The sequence below is a fragment of the Lytechinus pictus genome, chromosome 8 (genome assembly GCF_037042905.1).
Source record: "Lytechinus pictus isolate F3 Inbred chromosome 8, Lp3.0, whole genome shotgun sequence".
In the NCBI taxonomy this organism is placed as follows: Eukaryota; Metazoa; Echinodermata; class Echinoidea; order Temnopleuroida; family Toxopneustidae; genus Lytechinus; species Lytechinus pictus.
Window position 1 is genome coordinate 26,171,297 of NC_087252.1, and position 24,456 is coordinate 26,195,752.

The following is a 24,456-nucleotide window of genomic DNA, read 5'->3' on the forward strand; positions in this document are numbered from 1 at the left end:
AAAAAGAAATACATTATAAAGATGGCATATTGTTGTACCACATGTGTACAAGGGAAGAGGTTCAAACTAAAAAGAGCTCTGAGATTCACACTAAAATTTAGTGTAATATCAAAATGAAAATAAATCTGATGTTACTATTTTTAAGACTACATTTTGATGCCGATCTTAAACATCCATTTTACCCCCCTCTCTCTGTTGTCCCTTGATAATATTTCCTTCCCCATTCTCTCTCCCAATTTTCCCCTCCTTATTCTTCTTCTTCTTTTTCTTCTTCTCCTCCTCCTCCCCCTCCCCTTTCTTCTTCTTCTCCTTCTTCTTCTTATTATTTTCTTTTTTCTATTCTTCTTCTTCTTCCTCCTCATTCTCTTTCTCTTCCTCTTCTTCTTCCTCTTCCTCTTCTTCTTCTTCTTCCTCCTCCTCTTCTTCTTTTCCTTCTCCTTCTTTTTCTTCTTCTTCCTCTTCCTCTTCTATCTTCTATCTTCTGCCTCCCCCCAAGTCTTCCAGATTCTTTCACACTTGCACCTGCTCTCTCCCTCTTCTTCATAATACTCCCCTATTCCTCATCTTAGCCTGGACTTTATATTTCTTCTGACACGATCCACCCACATTGGCTCGATGTTGTCCAAAACACAGGAAATTGATCCCAACACTACATCTGGTAAGTTTCCAAAGTTCCAAAGAATGTTATTCGAATTTTCAGTCCAAGCTGGCAAGTTGGGGACAACGTCTTGCAAATGTGTCCCATTATACCCCTTCTTTCTTCTTCTAATTTATTTTCATTTATGCCCCCTCCCCTATCTTCTTCTCCTCCTTCTTCTTTCTTTCTTTCTTCTTCTTGTTCTTCTTCTCCTCCTCCTTCTTTCTTCTTCTTCTTCTCCTTCTTCTTCTTTTTCTTCTCCCTCCTCTTCTTCTCCACTTTCTCATCCATATCCTTCTTCTCTTTCTCATTCTTTTTCTTCTTTATTCCTTCTTTCTTCTTTCTTCTTCTGCTTCTTCTGCTTATTTTGCTTCTGCTTATTTTGCTTCTTCTTCTCTTCCTCCATTCTTCTTCATATCATATTTATGATAAATTATTAAACACATGAGAGCTTACACATTAAATCTCACAAAGTCAGGCACTAACAACTTGACGTAAAAACACACACTAGTTCAAACAGTCAATATCTGAGGTACATGTATGACCTAACAGATAGGATGGCATGACCTAACAGATAGGATGGCATGCCTCTGATATTTCCCTGCTTAGACTCATTCACACAAAATAACATTTCTGCAAAGCATTGTACTTTTTATTGTTTGCTGTACATATCAAATAATGGTACCTTGTACTTCAAAAGCACACAAACCAAACATAAATTCCCAGCATCCTATTCTATCCAACACTCATACCTCACATCGAAACTGGCCAATCATCATTCAGCAAGGAAAACCTTTAGACTCACAAGCCAATCACTGGGGTGCATGGGGGAAAACTTACAGCTGTTTCAACCAATCAGAATAACCCTTAGTCTGTAGACACACACATCCACACACACATCCATGTGATATGTACAGTATTATAGTCCATACATATTCCCACACATACACAGAATTTCTCGATCTACATATGAGTGAGAAAATCTTAGTGGCACACACACTCGGAATCATTTGTATTAGTGTATAACATAGTGTTTCTTTTACAAAAATATGTTCTTTCTTCATATGCCTCCTATCAATAAAGTATTTATTATTTTGAATTCTATGTGCTGCTGGTCAATTTTTATTTGTATTACATACTAATAAACAAATAATGTTATTTCATTTTTGTTCTATTTGAACTGTAATGTAATTGTCCTCATAACTGGTACTTTTGTTTTATCCTGAGTTTAACCTATTATGCACATCAGTGCTCTTGTTAATTTTTTTATCCCACTTCCATTCACCCTTGTCCTCATCCCTATCCCTTTCACTCTTGCTCTCTCCTTCTCACTTGCATATTTATATATCTACCTATTTATCTCTTGTTCTATTTATCTACCTGTCTAACAATATTCCGATCAAAACATTTACCTATTTACATATAATTTTCTTAACATTACAAGGTAGAGTAGATTGTTCCTAGAGTGTATACTGAAACTTGTCCCAGAAATGAAAGAAAGCAATAATAATGCTGTTTTTTTCTGTCCATTGTTCTCAATAATCAACCAATCCATCCCCCCTCTATGTCTCTCTCTCTCTTTCCTAGCCATTTCCTTGCTCTCCTTACTGACCCCAGCCCATTTCCCCTACCACCCACTCCCCCCTTGACTCACCCAGTCTCAGTTGACAGAACACACCACCGATACCGGCAGGGCATATGCACAGTCCCCTGTCGCAGGTCCCTCCGTTCAGGCAGCCAGGCTGGCACGTATCTGGGAAGGGAGGAAAACAATTCATATCCTGAATTAGCAACCATTCAAAGTGACTCCACTTGAACTCTGCTCTGGTGAGAGCAACTCCTCCTACTTTCCATTTTGTGCAAATGGGAGGAGGGATTCTGGAGTACAAGGTAGAAGGATGTGTCATTATGTCTTGCGTCTTTCTGTACAAAACATTTGGAAATAGGCATACTAGTTTTTCTTGATATTTTTCTTGAACTCTGCTCTGGAGGGATCAACTCCTCCTACTTTCCTACTTTCCATTTTGTGCAAACGTGAGGAGAGATACCGGCGGCGCAAAAGGTAGAAAGATGTGACATCATCTCTCACGTCTGTCTTAAACATTTAGAGGACAAACAAGTCTACAGAAGGCATACTGGTTTATCTTAATATTTTTTTCCTGAACTCTGCTCTGGTGGGATCAACTCCTACTTTCCATTTTGTGCAAACGTGAGGAGAGATACCGGTGCGAGAGGTAGAAAGATGTGTCATCGTCTCTCATGTTTGTCTTAAACATTTGTTTGTCTTAAACATTTGGTGGAGGACAAACAAGTCTTACAGAAGGCATACTAGTTTTTCTTAATATTCTTCTTGAAATCTGCTCTGATGGGAACAACTTTCTTACTCTCCATTTTTTGCAAACGTGAGGAGGGATGCCAGTGCAAGAGGTAGAAAGATGTGTCATCATCTCTCTCGTCTGTCTTAAAAATTTGGAGGATAAACAAATCTACAGAATGTATACTAGTTTTTCTTGATATATCCTGAACTGTGCTCTGGTAGGAGCAACTCCTCTGCTTTTAATTTTGTGCAACCATGAAGAGGGATACCTGTTCAAGAGGTAGAAAAATTTGCTATTATGGCTTGCATTGTTCCGTACAAACCATTTGGAAATAGTCTTAAATGTCCACAGAACGCATACCAGTTTTTCTTGACATCTTTCTTGAATTCTGCTCCTCCATCAAAAACTTCTTCTGCTTTCCATTTTTGCAATCGTGAGGGATAATAAAACAATACCTGGTTAAGATACACATCTGTTAACACTCCAAACTTTCTGTTTAGTGTTTTATCAAGAAGAGCGGAAGTATTCAAAATGTTGTTCCTCTCAACTGCATCACGATACAACCACATAACTTATTGTACAATAAAGTGATTTTCATTTCATAAGCAATCTGCTTCGGAATCAGATAACCCCGTTTTCGACCCAACCTCAGATGGCATGTTAAATACATTGGAAAAAGTATTTGGACTCTTTCCACTGGTCAGCAAATGTTTTTAGTGAAATTTGAAGGAATCTCTGTGCTTGGAAAATTACTTGTTGCCATGACACTACTTGATCTGACGTGGACTACCAACTTATTGTCTGTGCTTCATTGATACATCTATCTTGAACGATTTGTATAAGAACAGTTTCACCAAGAGGACCAAAGTATTATTGAATTGCATGGTATACATAAAGGTGAGTGGTACTAAATTCCAATTATAATACGATTGGTAGTAGATTAAGACCATATTAATTTGGTGTACTATGAATTATGCACAAACATATACACAATCAACCAACATATCAATGAACATTTGAACTAGAATTATAGTGAGTTACAAAGACTTTGAGAAATACCCAGATTTTTTTATCTCAATTATCCTTTTACCAAACAAAGTATTTAGAATTGTTCTGGATATCTATAATATCTTACCAAGAACTTTCACTTTAATGTATATTAGTTCAGGGGTGGATATCTCCAGAAAAAGTTAGGTATTTCAAATCAAGGTGGGAATACTGCAAAAAAGTTGTAAATACTGGGAAGTACTTAACATGTACCTGACAATTAAATACTTTGAAACGCTAGAATATGCTTGAGAAACACCTGGGCAATCACTTGAAATAGTCAAGAAGTATATTTTGTAGTATTCGCCTGTTTTCAAACTCTTTCCCCCAGTTTCTCAAAAATTATTGAGGCAGTATTTACTGCCAGTATTTCTCACCCCGCCAAACCCTAGCTCCAACTAGCACACCGGGGGCCATTTCGTAAAGCTGTTCGTAAGTGAACTTGAATTTTATAATCCCAAAAACAATAACAGCATAGAAACCATACATCAAAGAAGCATAATAAAATAGTTTACAGATAATAGGAACCAGAAAATAGCATGAATGCTAGTCGGGTCTGGTACCTTTAAATGCTCAAATACAAAATATTTGTCTTGTTGAAATAATAAGATTAATGAATTATTAGAGTGACTTTACAAACTGGTGATCCTTTCTTGAGGTAAATCATATTCACCATTAAATGTTCATTGGTGATTATTTAGCTTGTAAGAAAGGTTCCCCAGTCATTCTTAAACTCGCCCTGAACTTACGAACAGCTTTATGAAACACCCACTAGGAATAGTATGATTAACAAGTCAGGATTATGGGGTCATCATTGTCTGGAATCCAGGACTAGACTATTAACACATAGCCAATGATACAACACTCAAAGTTATGCTTGAAAAAATCAAATTTATGACTGAAAACACATATTTCCACTTTAATCATCATGTTGCTTGTTTTTTCCTTAGACTGCTTACAGCTTTTTGTAATGTTTCTTGTTCATGTTCTGTATATTTGTAACGACCCAGTACAAACCCAATTTCTGTGTGATGTTCACATAGATCTAATAATGATTTCACATCTCGTATTCTGTATTATAGCTCGTTAACATATAATGAAATGCCTCAAAAGAAAAAAAAAAAAAAAAAAACATTTTTTTTTTTTTAATGTCACAACTTGCTATCCCAAACAACAAATTTCAGGAAACTCACAGAATGGCAGCAAACTTTGACTCATTTTTATGAAAAAAAGTTGTTGAACAAACAATTTGTGCATTATTGTCTTTCAAAAATCATAAACATAAAATTATCACAAGATGTTTCATAATTCATACCACCTATCTATTGCAAGAATGGAACAAATACGCTTCCAGACTCCTTGCTGTGTAAGTAGGGCAAGAACAACATAATCATAATGTAGGATCATAGGGGTTCATAGAGAAGAACTTTGAAAATATCTTAAAGCATGTGAAAATAATTTCAGGCTTAAAGGACAAATTTACCCACAAAATTATTTAATCTATTTATATTTTATATTCTACAGCTTGCAGAGGGAATTTATACCTATACTTACTTCGTCTAACATTCATCTAGTCTTATGGTCTGATTTACACTTTGCCTACTTATTAATATTATTTTGCTTTTTATCAAATGAAAATTTGATTCATAAACAGTTCATTTAATCATATATACACAGTGGTGGGTTTATTTTCAATTGGTCTAATGCCAATTTTTTTCCAATTGCCAACTCGAATAATATAATTTGGTCTACCATCAATTCGTCCACTATTCACATGTTTCATTTTGATTCATAAACAGTTCATTTAATCATAAATACAAAGTGGTGGGTTTGTTTTCAATTGGTCTAATGTCAATTAGTCCAATTACCAACTTGTATATTATCATTTGGTCTACCATCAATTCGTCCACTATTCACATGGTCTAACTGCCATTTTGTCCACTCACCATTTCGTCTAATAACCAGTTGGTCCAATAGCCATTCAGTCCATACACCATTAGTCTAATTGGACTAAGTATTAATCGAGCAATATTAATGAAAAGGAAACAGGTATAAGACCAACTGGTTATGAGATGAAATAGTCATAGACAGACTGGTGATTAGAAAAAGTGATGATTGGACTAAATGGTTATTGGGCCAAACAGTTCTTAGACAAAATGTTGATATAGAGAGAATGGCATTAGACTATGAAGATAGACCATGTGATTAGTGGACGGGTTTGCAATAGACGGATTGGCAATTTACCAAGTGGAGTTAGACCAGGTGGATATAAGAAGAAAATAGGTATAGCCAAACTGGAAATCATGAAGAAAAAATATTATAAATTGACAAAATGGCAATTTGATCATATGAAAACTACACAAATTGGTTGTAGAGGAACTTGGACTAAAACATGTGGGTTGAGACCAAACGGAAAGCAGACAAATTGGGTGTAGAGTAAGTGGTAATTCATTACTTGAAAAGCTTTTGAAAATAATTTGAACCTGATGAGTAGTAAAGGAGACAGGAGTAATAAGATTATCCATCAGACTAGACCACAAGCTGAGAGAAATCAAAAGTAATGGTTTTCGGAATTTAGCCACAGCACGTTTGTCTGTGGTCAGAAAGCCAGACTTTACTCAATTAAGACGTCTGAATTCCTGCTGCCCCCTCTCTACTTTTCTATTCATTTTCATGATTTCATGAATTTAATTTATCAGTCTCAGTCTCCCCCTCTCTCCCTGTGACAACGTCCCCTCTTTATCTTTATTGCACCCCCCCCCGACAATCGCTACCTCTAAAATCGTTCCAAAAACACCCCCATGATTTATCCCTCTCCCTCTCACCCCCCTCTCTTCTTATTGTAATTCACAAATAGAAAGATAACTTTTCAATCATTTTTCATCCTGTAACTGCCTCTCTATTTACTTGTTTACCAGACCTGCCAATTAACCTTCTTTTTTTTCTTTTTTTGAAAAAAATTCTCAACATAACAATCACCAGCCTGTTGTAGTGAGATCGGTGAAAAAACTTGCAAAATTACTCTACTTGAAAACTGTATAATTCACCCTTTTAAACATGTGCTCGTAGGCAAGAATTTACTTTTCTTTTCATGCAACAAGCTACTGGCCCAACGGTGATTTTTACCGGTCTGGGACCGTCGGATCAGCGCTCGTGTCGCGCGCGGTATATACATTACATACTCCATGTTTGGAAAAAAAATTTAAGTAACAAATCATACAAAAAAGTAATGGAATATTTATAGCAAAATAGAGGAACAATACTCTAAAAGGGAACGGTTGGCATGTCTGGTGTATGAAACCTACATGTATAATCTCCCGCTCTTTTTCAATATAAATAGATATACATGGGTTAGGTTTCCATGTCTAGGTCATATCCCATTAGAATCTTCTCTACTAAGAAAATGACCTTCAGCTTGAAATTCTATGCTACCATACTCCAACAATAATTTACCACATTAATATCATGTTTTGAGGTTTTCACCAACAAAAAACAAGGTTTTCCACTTTACATAAAAACAAACCCTCCATCTGGTTAGAAATTAATGAGCTTGAATGTATTTGGCATTCAGGATATTTTCTACGAGAGCAGAAGCACATGAATGAATTTACTTGACATCTGCTCACATATGACACTTTTAAGAAATCAATAATTCTCTCATTCTTTGATTGATTTTCAGTTATTTTATCTTTTTTTCTAATAGTTTTCATTATTCAAATTATTTGTACAAGCACATTTGTCCAAAAAGAAAATGTGTGGGAAGTTTTACTTTACTTCTTGAAATTATTGACATTTGCAATGATATGATAGAAACTTGTTTTAAAGGGATCAAACATGAATCAGTTCAGGTGGAGAGTCAAACACAGTTGATGTGACATAATCTTCAAATATTTGGATGAATTCAAACAGGAAATTTGGCAATTTGCTTAGTTTTACTCTCAATTTCCTCTCAAAAACCTACATAACCTTGGACATGAAATACAGACTCACCTGCAGATCATGATTTGTGTGGGTTTTTTGGGGGGAGGGGGCTGTCATGAAAAACAAATTGTCAACATACCAAAAATGTGTCCCCTCATGGAATATTACCTCAGAAATGTTCTATTTCTGATTCAAATTATTCAAAGAGTTAGAATATGGACATATTTCTATATACACGACGAACATAACAACAGGCATGCTTACACATTGGGGAAATGCATATATTATTTCAATCACATTTTTACAAATCTGTTCTTATCCTCTACATCCTGCAAAGATGTTTTTAACATGTTTTTTTTTTATAAGTTTCTTTATTAAAGAACAAAATATATGTACTATAAAGACAAAATATTTTAAAATGCATTGGTTGTCAAAAGGGGATCAGATCAAATATATGTACACAATGTATGCTGATTCGCATTCTATTGCCCAATGTTTCTATTTGTATGGAACATGGAAATATTAAACACAATAAATAGACTTTACAGAGCATAGATTGTAACTATGTCTCTCTGCCACAAAAAACAAGGAACTTCATATAATTGAGGTAGAATAGTAAAACAGCTTTAAAAACGGACATACTGAAGCTTTTTGACATGCACTCATCGGAGTAAAATTGGATGAATGACTAGAATACTAGAGCAAGACAATGTATACTAGAACCGAAAGAGACGATGCACGCTAATTGGCTGTCAAGGTAAACGATCTAGGCTTAGTACCAGCCGTAAATTGACGAAGCAACTAAAATAATGCAAGGGTTCTTACGAACTCCTTCTGGTGGCACAGAATTGGGGTCTGTTAGCTGGATATACGCTGCCTCGAGCATGAGCAAGTGAGTGAAAGTTTGTTTACCTCGACAGCCAATCACAGCTCACCTTTAAGCGTCCATTGTCTCTTTCGGTTCTACTATATAATGTCTCGCTCTAGCGTTCTAGTCATTCATGCGATTTTACTCCGATGAGTGCATGTCGAAAAACTTCAGTATGTCCGTTTTTAAGGCTATTTTACGATTTTGCGGTACCAAACACTTATTCATTTACTTGAAGAGTAGATGACATAAATTCTAATTATGCTAATAACTGGTGTGACCTTTTTTACCTTCTATTTCACAGAATGCTCCATCGTATCCCTGCTGACAGATACAGACTCCTCCAGCACACTGGCCACCATTGATGCACTCCGGAAGACACTCGGAGAGCGCTGCGGAAGAATAAGAAAGGGAGATGGATAAATTAGATCAGATGCTTAAATGAATTTGCTTCCAGACAGCTTTATTCTAAATCGTCACCAATGGATTGTGGATGCTAATTGTGATCTGAAATATTTTAAGAGAGACATAGAATACAAAACAGGATCTCCATTGATGCATTTTGAAAGGCACTCAGAAGGCGCTGTGATCGAAGAACAAGAACAAGATGGATACAATAGATCAGATGTTTATGCTTAACTTTGAGACTCTATCAATACATTCTGGATGAAAGACATCAACGTAGGACTGTTATTGATATGATTGATACTGATACTGGAGAGACATAGAACACTGAACAACACTCCATTGATGCACTCAAGGGGCCCATCTTACAAAGAGTTGCGATTGATCCGATCAATCACAAATATGGAAATCCAGCAACATCAACATCTACTATGCATGTTTGTTCAAAAACAATTATAGATACGAATGTATATATCCATAAATTCATTTATTTCTTGACAATTTGGTGTGTTCTCCTTTGTTTACAAAGGACATTTTGCAAATTTCCTGTATAAAAAATCATGACACTGATGGATTTCCATAGAGTTATGACTGATTGGATCAATCATAACGCTTTGTAAGGCGGGGCCCAGAAGTTACTTAGAAAGAGCTGTAGAAGAACGAGAAGGAGATGCATAAAACTTATCAGATCATTGTGCTTTGCTTCGGAACAGAAGTATTATTAATATAATCTGGATGAAAGACATCATCAGAGGACTGTGGTTGATATGAATGGGACAGAAATTGCCATTCTTGGATTGCTTTGCTTAGAACATTATTGATATTGACATTAGAAAGGCATAGAACGCTGAAGAGTTCTCCTTCGATGCACTCTGGAAGATAGCACTGTGGATAAAAATGAGATGGATAAAGTAATTCAGTTGCAGAGGACTAATCTTGTATTTAGTTTGGAAATACAACATGTAATGATATTGACAATTATCTATTCCAAAAGACATCCTCATAACACTGGAAAAATAATAATGGACTGAAATTCTTCTTAACAGCTTTAGAAATAGATGCATTCCATAAAACATTCCAAATAGTGGTAGTGTGGAAAACAGTGAAGTAATACATTCCAAATCAAAATGTTTTTGTTTGTGCACATACATGATTGTGTATGGATATAAGACTCTTTAAGACAATTGAGTCACATAATTATTGCAAGTAGGTACTGAGTCACACAAATGTATATGAGCATTTCGTAGTAATGTGTGTATTACAATCTGTACTGTATTTTCTACTGTAATTATGTTCTTCATGACATTCTTATTGTATACTATCACATGAAATTTATCGAAAATACTATCAAGTTCAATATTTATCAAGTTTTTATCTTAATAGATGCATAGCGGTATACAACAGTCAAAATAAAAAACAAGAAAGCAAGCTTTACATAAAAAGGTAAGTACTAAAGGTAAGTACATTTCTTTTAATTTGAAGTACCGGTACATAGGCCTACTATTTTTCATTTGATCTTAAATTTGTATAACACATTAAAATGATAAGCAAGGAAATATGTCTTGACTTGAGGACAGCATTTGCATCCAAAGATGGTATATATCATGAATACCAGCATCGAAACACTAACTCTCAACACCACTGGAAGGGTTTGACATGATCTTTTTTGTTTACAAGCTCACATACAAGAGGGGTTAAGTACCAAAGTCAAGGATGACGGGTGGTTTGTATATCTCAGGCACGCCCTCTCAAGATTATTGGATTTCATCCGATGATTTCCTTCATGTAAGATGTATCAGGGGAGGCTTTCACAAGGTGTCTTGTCTGTGATTTTTCACTGGTAAATTTGCTATCAGCCAATGGAAAGCAAGGATTTCAGTAGCTTATAACAGGTGTCAGAGGAAATTCAGTAGAAACAGACTTCATGAAATGCTCCTCAGGAAGATAAGATGACATGAACAGTCATGAGAGAAACTTGGCACTGGGTACAAGACGATGACCATGACATCTTGAATTTTAAAAGAAGACAGCAAACTACATGCAGATGCAGAGTCCAAGTAAGAGCTAAATCATGAAAGTTAAAGAAATTGGGAAAGAGTCCCTGATGACGTTTATGGAAGAAAGGCGGATTAAAACACTTGTTGAAAATTCTCCTCTTTCATTGTCCACCACCATCTGTACATGATCACGTGATCACATAGTGCATGGAAAATTATGAAAATAAAGAGGGTTTACATATTCTGTCTATATTTAGTACTACTTATTCTTTCTCACTACTTATAATAGGCATAACAATCAATGTAAAATGAGAGGGGACAATTTCCTTCATTGAAACATTGATTTGCTTTTACAATCTCTCATATTTGTTTAAAAGATATTGACTTTTATTGACATTTTGAAATCGATAAGGCAATTGTACTCTGTAATACTAAATAAATATGACCATATCCTTATATCTTATTGGTTATTTTCATGACTAGAGTCACGTGAAGGGGCTGAAGGTCAGGGCTGTCAATAGCAAACATCAAACGTTCATCTTTATCTCTATTTTCTTGACTGAAATCAGGAAATGCAACTAGAAACATGGGGTCCGTAGTGAAGGGCATATCAAATAGAGAAGGAATGGCAGTAGGGAGAATGAAGGATAAATCATATCAGGGGGGGATTTTCATGGAAAGTTTTGTGAACAATTTTCACTGACTATTTTGCTCTCAGCCAATCAGATTCAATGGTTTGCAGTAGCTTATAACATCTGTCAGTGAAAACCACTGACTACATCTATCGTGAAAGGCTCCCCAGGCTTAGTTTGGACAGAAATACAAGTTGAATTCATTTCCACATTTATTGACTGCTTCATCATGGCCCAAAACAATATGAAATGTATTTGAATAACAATTTAATTACAGAAAATAGGCAAACGATACAAAGACAAAATAGAATTAGGTAAGACATCAGAAGGAATCACACATGTAGGTTGTAAAATAAACCTGGATATGAGAAGAATGAGAAGTTTATAGGCTAAACCAAAAGAGTAAGATTTTAAAAAGACGCAAACTAAGAAAGAGTTTGAAAATAAAAAAAAACAATTTTTAAAGAAACAGGTTTGCTTAAGGGACTTTATATCCCCAAAAGTAAACTCATTAGTAATATAAAAGGCTTTTTGTTCAGTTATCTTTCAAAGCTGCATCTATAGAATCTGGAGAACTCCAAATGAAACCACAAATTTGAAAGTGAAAACATCATTCCAAGATAAAGAACTCATTGCCTAGTAAGTAATTTAATCAGTGACAGGTCAAAACCTTTTAAGATCATTTAAGTTTTTAGACATTTCATAATGTGGTGAAAATTTAAAGCCATGAATATCTTGCTACCCCATTAAAAACTGAATTTGTACAGGGAAAATAAGGTTGTAGTAGGCAATATGTTATTTTTTTTATTATTTGCTACCCCATTAAAAACTGAATTTGTACAGGGTGCAACTAATTACACGTCACACTTCCAGACACAAGGGTGTCATGCAAAAACAAAATTAAGAGTGTAGAAAATATATCAGTAATGTCTAATCAATGTCTAATTAGCCATTCCCATCAGCGACACGCTTTAATCCAGAATGGATTAAGTGGTTTTTAACTCCTCCTGAGCAGGCTTATCTCTTCCAACATGCACTCTATTTGACAGTTTACATTTCCACACAGTTAAAAGTGCAACTCCTCCTTAAAGGGGACAAAATATAAAATATTGCTTTCAATTGACAAATAAATCAATTAACTGATTTTTTTTTCTAGTTATTGTGCAACTACTGGTTAACTTATCTTAGGTACAATAGAGTTGATTGTTTTGGGTGTGAAGGGTATTTGTTCTAAGACTATCAGTGTCGACCATTCATTTTCTTTTATCAGTACTACAGTACAGAGGCAACATAACATTAATACTTTCCTACAGGGGAAAAAACTTTTCAATAGTGTGTTAGGTTGACGGTGAAAAAAATTCTCTACATGTATATTTGAATAATTGGATAACTACTGGTTAAACCTATATTAGATTTAAATGTTATTTTATTTGTGGTTGTGGTGGGGGTGGTACTTATACCTATGTCATCCATACATTATGGAGAGAGGGATGGAAATATCAAGTCTGAAAAAAGTTTTAAGCCTATAAAAAGAGCCAAAGAATTTCTGAAATAGAAAGCATGAAGTAAGATTGGAGTAATATTTCCATTTGTGATATATGGAATAAGCTTTGTGTACAGCCAAGATGGCATAGAGCAAAGAATTTTACAATTTAAAAGATAAAATTAGGTTGAGAGCTGAACTTAGATTAGGCATTGACACTTTGTCTCCCTCCTCACATGCCTTTTACTAAAGATGACTTCCAAACTGTTTCGGGTCAATGTGCAATATCACTGTAATCAGGAGTGATTGTTTTATTCAATATCCTCAACTCCCGAGCCAGAAATTTGGTATTTGTTCATTCCTGTAAAAACAGGGGAAATATACCACCATTGATATGATTAGTAGTGATAGCTGATGAAATGCTGTTTGTGAAAGGGTGATACACTTTCCTCACGCTCCATAGATAGCCAGTGTTGGTCTTCATTTGTTTCTGAAAATGCGCCTAAATTGATGACATTAGATAGGATTTTTAATAGAACAACACTAGAGTAGGAAAATAAATTTTGTTGACTATCTTATGCTAGCCAAAAATTTTGGTATGTATCCCTTCTGTAAAGACTGAGGAAATGTGCCTCCATTGGTGAAATTTGATGCGATAGTTGAACAGAAAGCACTCGGTGCTGGAGGATAATAGTTTCCTTATTCTCATTAAATGCAAGCCAGAAATTTTGGGTCAATTCATTCATGTAAGAAACAGAGAAGATATGTCGCCACTGATGAATTTAGCAGTGATAGTTGATAGAACAACACTAGGTGTGGAAGGAAAGCAAAGTTTCCTTGCTCTTCTAAGCTTTCCACATATTTGTTTTTGATCTGTTCCTGTAAAAACAGGGGAATGCCACCATTGATAAAATCAGCAACGATAGTTGACAAAACAACATTGGGTGTAGGAGGATAATAAAGTTTCCTTACTCTCCTTATACTAGCCAGAAATTTGTGGTAAATTCTTTCCTATAAAAAAACAAGCACAAATATGTCATGATTAAATTGGTAGTGATAGTTGATGACACAACACTGGGTGTGGGAGGATATAATAAAGTTTCCTCTGGAGATCAAGTCCAAATTCTTCCCTTCAATCTACACTGTAGGTCAACTTTGCTAATTTTGTGCTGTATCATATTTCTTGGACAAATATATTTAAACCTGTTTTTGCGACCACTTTTACTCCTTATCACACCATTTAATTATATTTTTCTTCCTCTTCTTCCTTCATCCTTTTTTTTATTCCTTTTTATATCAGATTGCTTTGGAAACTTGCTTCCATGTTCCTGCCATTTTCATTCATCCTTTCCATGTAGTTATGCACTCAAAAACTGTCGCTGCAACTCTGACAGCTACTACTTCATTACCTAGTCATAACCAACATAGATTATCAAATTTGTAGCATGCTGTTGTGTCTGGAGCTTTCACTGTCTTGTCGTTTAACACAGTTTCTCAGAGAATCTGTTGCATCCATTAAAAAAAGGTTGAAGACAGTCTTGTAATCAAATCAATCAAATGTTTGTAACCACCCCCCCCCTGAAAAAAATAAACTTGGTAGCCATGTAAATGTACTTCTTCATAACCCTGGATCTAAATTAACCATGGTTCAACTAAACAAGATTGGATCAATTGCAAGGTACAAGCACTTTTGGCCCACAAAGATATAAACCATCTGTGAAAAGAGACCTACATGCACATAATAAAAAGAAAAAAGAAAGAGAGAACCTTGTGATCATGCAATCCAGAATGGTATCTTCATTCACTTAAAAGAGCTCTCACCCCTGAACAACTCAGCCAGTGTATGTCAATTATATGGCAAGCCATTTCATATATCAAGAATTCAACTCTTCATGTCAGGAAATGGAATTCTTGATATCCATCATTTTTTTGTAGGTACTGATAAATAATTTTGAGTTATTAAAAATATATCGAGAAATAGGATACAATAATTTTTAAAACAGTTTGAAATACAAATGTAAGCAAACACTGGCTAATGACAAAAAGTTTATTGGAATAAAATGAGAAAAAGCCAAAAAGTACAAGCCAACACTGTAAATTCATCAAAATGTAAAATAAGAAAGTTATGACATTTAAAAGTTTCACTGAATTAAAAAAAAAGTTATATGCTCATCATGGTCAGTATCCAAATGTGGGGACTGGTGCCGTCACCCACTCACTATTTCTTTAGTATTGAATTATGTAAAATGTGAAACAAAGATGTATTCCTCTCTGAACATGTAGAATTGCCAATGTTTTAAGATGTTGTGGTTAAGTCAAGACCATTATTGCCCTTCTGACCTCATACATGTATTTCTTTTAAATGCAATTTATTTTAAATCCCAACGATAGATATCCCATCTGATGCCATGAGCACTTTGCACTCATACAGTCTACACAATGACTTGAGCGATAGCTTTATTATTGCCCTGACCAATTAATATTTCTACACTCTTCCATGTCTACATGTGGTTACAGAAAGGATACAAAAACTATACCCCAGAGGAGGTAACATGTAATAGACAGTAATTAATAAGGTTTCAATTTCCACATCCTGAAGAAATTATTGCTTCTAGATAGCCCTTATACAAGGTGACAGAGAGTTCTTACTTCTTTCTCGCATGCTATGACTCAACAACTTCTTTTTTTATAGATGCATCGCTAAATCACTTAAAAGGTAGCACAGATACAGCAGGATTAGACACAATGCAATTTAAGGGGCCATAATGATTTTGCACAATCGTCGGCCTCTCAAAATTATCTTGTCTAATGCAGCTGGATCCGAGCCTGCTTAAAAGTGCATGTATTTAGTATTGTATCCTTTTGGAGACTGCCTCATTTTAGGTTGATATTTCTATTATCTATCAATTTGTAAATGGTGTTTGTTAGTTGATTATTAGAGGACTAACCATCTAAGTTTGCATTCATTCATCAATTACTTATCTATCGATAAATTTATTCATTCATTCAATCATTCATTTAATCATTCCTTCATTTATTTATTGCACTATAGACAAGTCAACCAGCAAGACAGGCTGGAAAAATAACAGCGGTTAAAACCCACTTAATCCATTCTGGATTAAAGCATGTCGCTGATGGGGACGGCTAATTAGACGTTGATTAGACATTACTGATATATTTTTCTACACTCTCATAATTTTGTTTTTGCATGACACTCTTTCATGAAGTATAAATAATGAACAATATAATTGCATACCAAGCCTTAAAATCAGCAACAAAGCAACAATTGCAACAAACATCAGAAAGATATTTAACGGTATGGTGGTATGCTGAGACATGACTTTTTAAAGGGATGGTCCAGGCTGGAAGTATTTATAGCTAAATAAATAGAGTAGAATTCACTGAGCAAAATGCCAAAAAGTTCATCAAAATTGGATAACAAATAACAAAGTTATTGAATTTTAAAGTTTAGCAATATTTTGTGAAAACAGTTGTTATGAATATTCATTAGGTGGGCTGATGATGTCACATCCCCACTTGTTCTTTTGTATTTTATTATATGAAATTAGGTTTATTCAAATTTTTTCCTCCAAGAACTAGAAAAATTGGATTGACAACTGATTTAGTGCATTAGATATTTATTGCTGCAACTTATTTCATTATAAGGGAGACGTATTATTCACAATAGTATGAAATAATGAAAAAATTATGATTTTATGTAATAACAAAAGAAAACGGAAAGTGGGGATGTGACATCATCAGCCCACCTAATAAATATTCATGACGACTGTTTTCACAAAATATTGCTAAACTTTAAACTTCAATAACTTTATTATTTGTAGTCCGATCTTGATGAAATTTTCAGCATTTTGCTCAGTGAATTCTACTCTATGTACCAAGATATAAATATTTCCAGCCCAGACCATCCCTTTAAAATCTTTAATGCATTGACATATGAAGGGCAGCTTGGTACACCGTAATCAGGTGATTCTTGCCTGACATAAGGATTTCTAAATACGATTACCAGCTCTGCAAAGCTGGTATATTGATTTCTAATCCTGGACCCCGTCACACAAAGAGTTACGATTGATCCAATCAACCACAACTATGGAAAGCCTGCAATGTCAAGATCTAAAATACATGTTCGTATAAAACGTTTTCTAGCTATGATGTATATTCATAGAGTCAGTGTTTTCCTGACAATTCAGTACAATGCTTCTCCTTGTTTTCAATGGACATTGTACAAATTTCCTGAGGAAAAAATTATGACATTGATGGATTTCCATATACTTGACATTGATCGGATCAATCATATCTCTTTGTAAGACGGGGACCTAGTCATACATGTTGTTACTTACAGTCACTTTGCCATGCAATGACAACTTCCATTGAATCTTTGATTTTGATTGACTGTTAGGCATTGTTTCCGAGGTAGTTACCAATATTGAAAGGCGTATTAACTAAAATAGTGACATTCATGCAACCAAAGAAAGTGATGGTAAGTTTCATCTCCAACCAAAGTTGTCAATTCACCGATTTGCTGTAATCTACATCTGAAATAATCATCTACTTTTATGAATGATGTATATTTCTTTTTTTACTTTTAAGAATACTTTGATTTGATGTTTCAATAAAATAACATAAACCCTGTTGTGTAATGTCTCATTATTAAATTGTGGAGTATGAAATTGGAGCAAGAAATGTGTCGAAAGTGAAGACTTATAGATTATAGCAAAATTTTTGACAAAACTGTTTACATCTTCATAATAATAGTGGAGCGTTGTGGCCCAGTGGATTAGTCTTCGGACTTTGAAACAGAGGGTCGTGGGTTCGAATCCCAGCCATGGCGTAATTTCCTTCAGCAAGAAACTGATCCACAGTGTGCTGCACTCAACCCAGGTGAGGTAAATGGGTACCGGTAGGAAGTAATTCCTTAAAAAGCTGTGTGCGCTATGAACGCCTAGCTTAGCCGGGTAATATAGGAGCGCCTTGAGCACCTAACAAGGTGGATATGTGCGCAATATAAATACCCTATATTATTATTTATTATTATTAAACTTAATTTATAATCTCATGATTACACATAGTAAAGACAGACAGTTGTCACACGAGAAATTGATATCCCTTTCAATACAGTTATCGATGTCTTGATTAACCTACTTCAGGGTACAAAAGTCCATTCAATAAATCTGTAAAAGATGTTTAATGCCCAAGGGATGGCGGCAGAGACCAAATCTGTCTCAAGAAGTTAGAATCCAAATGAACTTGACAACCCACAATTGAAATTCATCATCAGAGCAATAATTTCAGGAAGATTAGTCAGACAAGGAGGATATTTCTTTCTGAGTAATTCTGTATCTGTTTGTGAATTTGATCAGGATTTGGAAATAAGATGGGGTGAATCATACTTCATTGGTTTTAACAAGGAGCAATTGTCGGGAAATCTAGAAACAACATTATGTGGACTGTATTTCATTTAACATGGCATCTCTCTGATTCAAAACAGATTATGCTTGAATTCTAATCCTTATTCACAACCAGGAACAATAACAAATTTTTCCATCAACTAAAATTATTTTCTAACTAATCTTACAATAGGGGCACTTTCATGGTAAAGTGAAGTTCCCTCTTGTTTCCTAACATGAATATACAAGCATCAAATATATACACTGTTTGGACACCTGGTAAACATGGGAAATGTATTAAGTGAATGTATTTAAAGTAAAAGAAGAGATGTTTTGGGAGTGGTTTAGTTAAAGAAGAGAGGGGAAGATAGGAAAGATAGAATACTGTAGAAGTACAAAGGAAAATGTGATGAAAATATGAAGACAAGATATAAGAGAAGCCAGGGTAAATGGAGAGGAAAAATTAAGGGTAAAGGTTTAATTGGGGTATATACTAAATTATAATATTATACATGTACACATCAAATTTGTTGAATCTATCAGTATCATTTCTCTTTTTATTTGCAATACTGCATGCACAGTGTTAAATTGATGTATTTCCCAATGCTTTCTTTCTAAATTTCAATCCATGAACATTCATACCCTTAAAATCATGCTGCATAATTTGAAAATTCTTGGTCATTAAAAAAAAAAAAAAAATATATATATTTTTTCTGGGGGGAGTAATTATCCAAAACTCAAAATAGTAGACTCAGGCCACACCTTTTTCCTGATTCTTGAGGGTTCCAATTGTGGATATATATATATACATAAATAAAATATAACTTGGGGGCACTTTACACCTTATAAATGGGTGAAAAAGAGCAAGAGGAATATAGAAAGTATTCCGTTCAAGACTTATATAGAAAAGGGGTATTTTATCTACATCTAGGGTCAAAACAAAGAAGGAATTTGAGAAGAAAAAAAGGAGAGTTGGAATGAAGTAAATCAGAAAGCGAAAATAACAAAAGGAAAAACAATGGGGAATAAAATTGTTAATAAATGAAAATGTATGAGGAGGAAGTGGGATAACCAGACAATTGATGTGGAAGAGAGGAAAAAGAAAATGAGAGATAGAGAAAGACGGAATGAAAGACAAAGTAGTTTGGACCATTCTTCTAATGAATTTATCCCCTCCTCCCCCTGTAATGGGTGTGAACACTATAGCCCTTTACACCTTAATCAAGATAAGAAAACAGTTATTTGAATCCAGTCTTTACTCAATATTTTTGGATATGTCAGGCAGTAATTCAAGTTTGATAATCTAATTTCGAAGATGAAAATGATAGAATTCACTTTAAAGTTAGGTCTATTCCAGGAGAAGCCAAGTGTAGCAGAAAGAAAAAAAATCCCAACTGTTATGTAATGAGCTAGTGAAGGATGGATTAGGCATATCTGTTCCTTGTTAAATTTACACATATATTTTCTTTTATGCCTGGCTTGAAAATGGAAGCCAAAAGTCAATTCCCTTCCAATTTCTTACATTAAATAACATAGCAGCAAAATTACAGATATAAATATATTTTGAAGTTATTTTGCATTCAAAGTCCATACCAAATCTTGCACAATTTTCTGGAAAGCACCTCTCAAAGAAACACTTGTAAAGGGTATGTGGACATTATCAATAGTATACAAAATAGGGGGAAAATAACAAAATATAAACCAAAAATATTTTAACTGATTTTAATAGAAAATTGGTCACTGGTTTTCACATTGAAGAGAGAACTGTTTGCTTTCGTTTTCAATCAAAGCCCATTAACTTTCATCTAAAGTAGAAGTCAGGGGGGTCATACTGAGGTGAATCTAATATGCATGACATGTTTAAATTGAACGTATTTCTTTTGTTTCCTTTTTCAAATCACATTAACTTTCATCAAAAGTTGAAGTCAGGGGGTCATACTTAGGTGAATCTAATATGCATGACATGTTTAAATTGAACTTCAATCTTTCCCAAGAGAAAAGCTCACCCCATCACTAGTTTCTGGTTAATTTAACAATTTCTTAAAGAGGAAGACCAAAGCTTCCTCTAAAACAACTCCCTAAATTACTACCATGTGCACCATTAAATGCAATACAAGTACAAGAAATAATTGTGCATTTCTGTAATACAGCCTAGATATGAAATGTAAATTGGTACAATCATACATGTCTACAAGAAAAGCAGTCTTAACTCTCTGCCTGCCACAGAAAAAACCCTCATTTGCCACTTTAATTTTGGGGTGCATCCTTAACAGGGTTTTGCATGGACTATGCTTATTCAACTCACAATAACTTTTGATTGATTTAATCATAAAGAAAAGCTTTGTTCTGTTCTGTTTTGTTTTGTTTGTGGTAACTCCCGCAGGAACTCGGCAGGACAGCATTTTTTGCTGGTAAACGCCAAGCTGGTATATAACCAATTACCTTGGAAACATTTTACGTCTAGGTTAATCAGTCATAGTGGCCGACGTAATAGACGACAGATATCACTCTTGGGCCTTTTTATCAAAGTGGAGACAATGGCAGAGTTGGGATTTGAACTCACAACCTTGCGATTATGAGTCCAATGCTCTAACCACTGGACCACACAACCCCGTGTGTGTATAATAAAAAATTTAATGCACACATGGGTGCTGTGTATGTGTAAGTACAATCGACTAAATAGACTCAGTGTGTATTGTGAATAAAATGTAAGTTGAGTCAAAGTTGGCAGCCTGCTGTATGTTACTTTAGTGCAACAAAGTGGGCAAAGAGTTAATGACAAGGGGGTGTTTCACAAACATTGAAACGTCGCACTTTTAAATTTCAGTTGTGTGCAGTATATAACGGATCACCTTATTGGTCAGATCATGATTACGGGACCATGTATCAGTCAATCAGGTTAGGTATTAAACTCAATTTCTTTTTTGTGTTGGGTACAAAACGACAAAAAATGTATTAATTTATAACTTGTTTTTCTTCTTCTTTTTGCTTGTCAAATTTTTTAGGGGTACGAGAAGACCTACAATTTGTGGTTTTCAACATTTCTTTCAGCCCCCCCCCCCCCTTCCCCTTTCAAACATGTGTGTGTTGGCATTTACTCATGACTGTATGTCACACTTAATTCTTTGTGAAACACCGCCATGTGGTTTTTATGGACAGTTTTCTCTATCAAAAACCATACTTGTGGCCTATATAGACAGGTAGACCTTCTTTACAGGTTTTCTCTAGAGCAGGTTTGACTGTATCCATACATCATCTTTTAAAGCTCATGAACAAATGTCTAAACCACATTAAGTAGTGATGCCATCTCGAATCCCACTAAGCCCCTTCTTCTTTCAAACCCTTCAGTTTCTGCATTAAAATTACATTGGGTAAGCCATGGACATGGATTTTATTAAGGTGTAAAGCTTTTTATGCCAGTAGTTCTATAATTTAGAAATTATCTGCTATATTGTATTTTTTTTTTTGAGTGACCCCAGTAATTACAACATACACACACATTACCCCCACACTACCAACACACAATAACGCAAAATTGCCTATACCACTCTGGTAAAAATTTTAATATTTTGCATTTTAAATTTCATGAATTATCATTAACATTATTTTTGAAAAAAGAATGATTTCTGCAAAAAGCCTTTCTTAAGATTACAAAATAAAATTCAACATCACAAAGAACAAATTTTGATGACTTTCCCTTTACCCGTTGGAGTCTGAATGATTTTGCTACAGACTCCAGCTCACATACAGTATATGCAGACTTAATATCCAATGGATTAAAAGTCATTTTGTGATTAAATGCATCAAATATCCAATGTAAAAGAAATATGATCTCTTGTATTCCCAACCTTGAATCACAGGAAGAAAAACCTATTATATACTGTACAGGTAAATTTATCCTGGTCCTACCATAACAGGAACTGCAGACGTTTTATAGCAAGCACGAAAAGTTTTTCTTTCATACCATCAAGTTCATGAGGAAAACTGTGTCCCCTATTCAAATACAATCAAATTACAGAATTTGACCACTATCAGCTTTCTGTCATACCCACAGGTTTTGTACACCCATTTGGTTTAAGTAGACAATATGGTAAGTAGTTTCCTGATGACTAGCCAAGACAACAATCAATATTTGGTACAAACTTAATACAAGAATGTATTTGAAAAAAAAAATTAATTATGCTTGATTTAACTTTTTTTTATTCATACAAATCAGGTTTGGTTTGGGAGTACTTGTATTATTATAATCATTAAGCTTGTTTTACTATTTTTCTACTTGTCCAAAGCAACTATTTTATTTGGGAGGACTTCTTATATTATTATGATCCTGGTAACCCCCCCCCCCCCCCTAGGCTCTGAACTATGAACTTAGAATCACCAATTCGTGAGGATTGGCGCAATTGAATTTACAGCATTGCGGTGGGGTCATATTGAAGATATTTTTTCTAGATCATCAGAAAAGGAAACATTTAAAAATATAAAAAATTTGGTAACTATTAGTAATTATTCTGCATTTTGCACCCCCCCCCTTGCATTTTTTTTCTGTGCCAGACCATCCATGATGTAGGGGCCGTAATTTAAGATATGAAACAAGTGAATGAAGCATTCACAGTAATACTTAAGGATTAGGATCTCTCAAGGAGAAAACAATTTAACATATTTGATTTTCCATTTAATTTCTGTCATTTCTTTTATACCGTATTTGTGAATCATGTTTTTTATAAAACTATGTTGCATTGAAAAATAAAGTAGTAACCTATGTTAAAAAATATTTGTGGAGTATTTGTCATCATTCATGTCTAATTGAGGGTTTTTTATAAAGTGTTATAGCTTGTGACTGTTCAAGGCAGCATGACAAGAAGCTTTATTATAATCAAATACATGCAGGTCAGAAAATTTAACTTGAATTTATTGATGTCTTACAGATAATATCAATTGCACGTTTATCCAGAATTTGAAGGGAAAAGTGTGGAAAAGGTTGAAATAATAATAAATAATAATATTCCGCATTTACATAACGCTTAAAGATAAATTCCAGTTTTGGTAACGATCTCAAAATGACTTTTTACAGAATCTAATATAAAAACCACCCAAGTGTCTGTTTGTATGAATAAAAAATATGTGCCAAAGGATTCTGGAAGAAATTGTGTAATTGCTGAGAAATAAGCAAAATAAGCGCGGATTCGGTCACTTCCGTCGGGTCTTTATTCCAGCAACAATAATACACTGTCACACGTGTGCCTATCTGTGTTGGCGATCTTCAGTGTGATCGTATTTCAGCTTAGATTTTATGATTTCACAAAGTTCAATTTATGTAACTGTACCAGATCTAGATCCACGATGATATAGTCATACTTAACCTTGGTTTTACAGAATTTATCACGAAATTAGTGTTTTACTGCAACTACGTTCTTTTAGCTTTAACACATCGGAACGACGTCTCTAAGCGCTTCACATATATATTATAATCCCGGTCATTGGATCCTTACATGCCTGCATACAATGTATGCAGCTTCTCCACTTCCTGGGGAGCATTCCAACAAGAGTTCCAAGACTCAATTGCTACACATACTACATAGGCTTTCGCATCCTAGCGGGTAACCATTTAACACCTGGGTGGAGAGTGGCAAATTGTGGATTGACGCCTTGCCAAAGGACGCAAGGCCATGGTTGGATTCGAACACACGACCCTCTGATTACTAGGCGAGAGTCAAAACCGCTACACCACGGCGCTTCCACAAAT

General features: G+C 34.8%; 1 protein-coding gene across 1 annotated transcript in view; it reads right to left on the reverse strand.

Moving 5' to 3' along the window:
• The window catches only part of LOC129266969 (uncharacterized), a 248,295-nt gene that overhangs the window by 48,087 nt on the left and 175,752 nt on the right, over positions 1-24,456 (reverse strand). Inside the window, exons 156-157 of the mRNA XM_064104176.1 lie at positions 9,082-9,183; positions 2,292-2,390 (exon numbers count right to left, since the gene is read on the reverse strand). Coding sequence (XP_063960246.1) covers positions 2,292-2,390; positions 9,082-9,183 — 201 coding nt within the window. The remainder of the gene's footprint in view (positions 1-2,291; positions 2,391-9,081; positions 9,184-24,456) is intronic.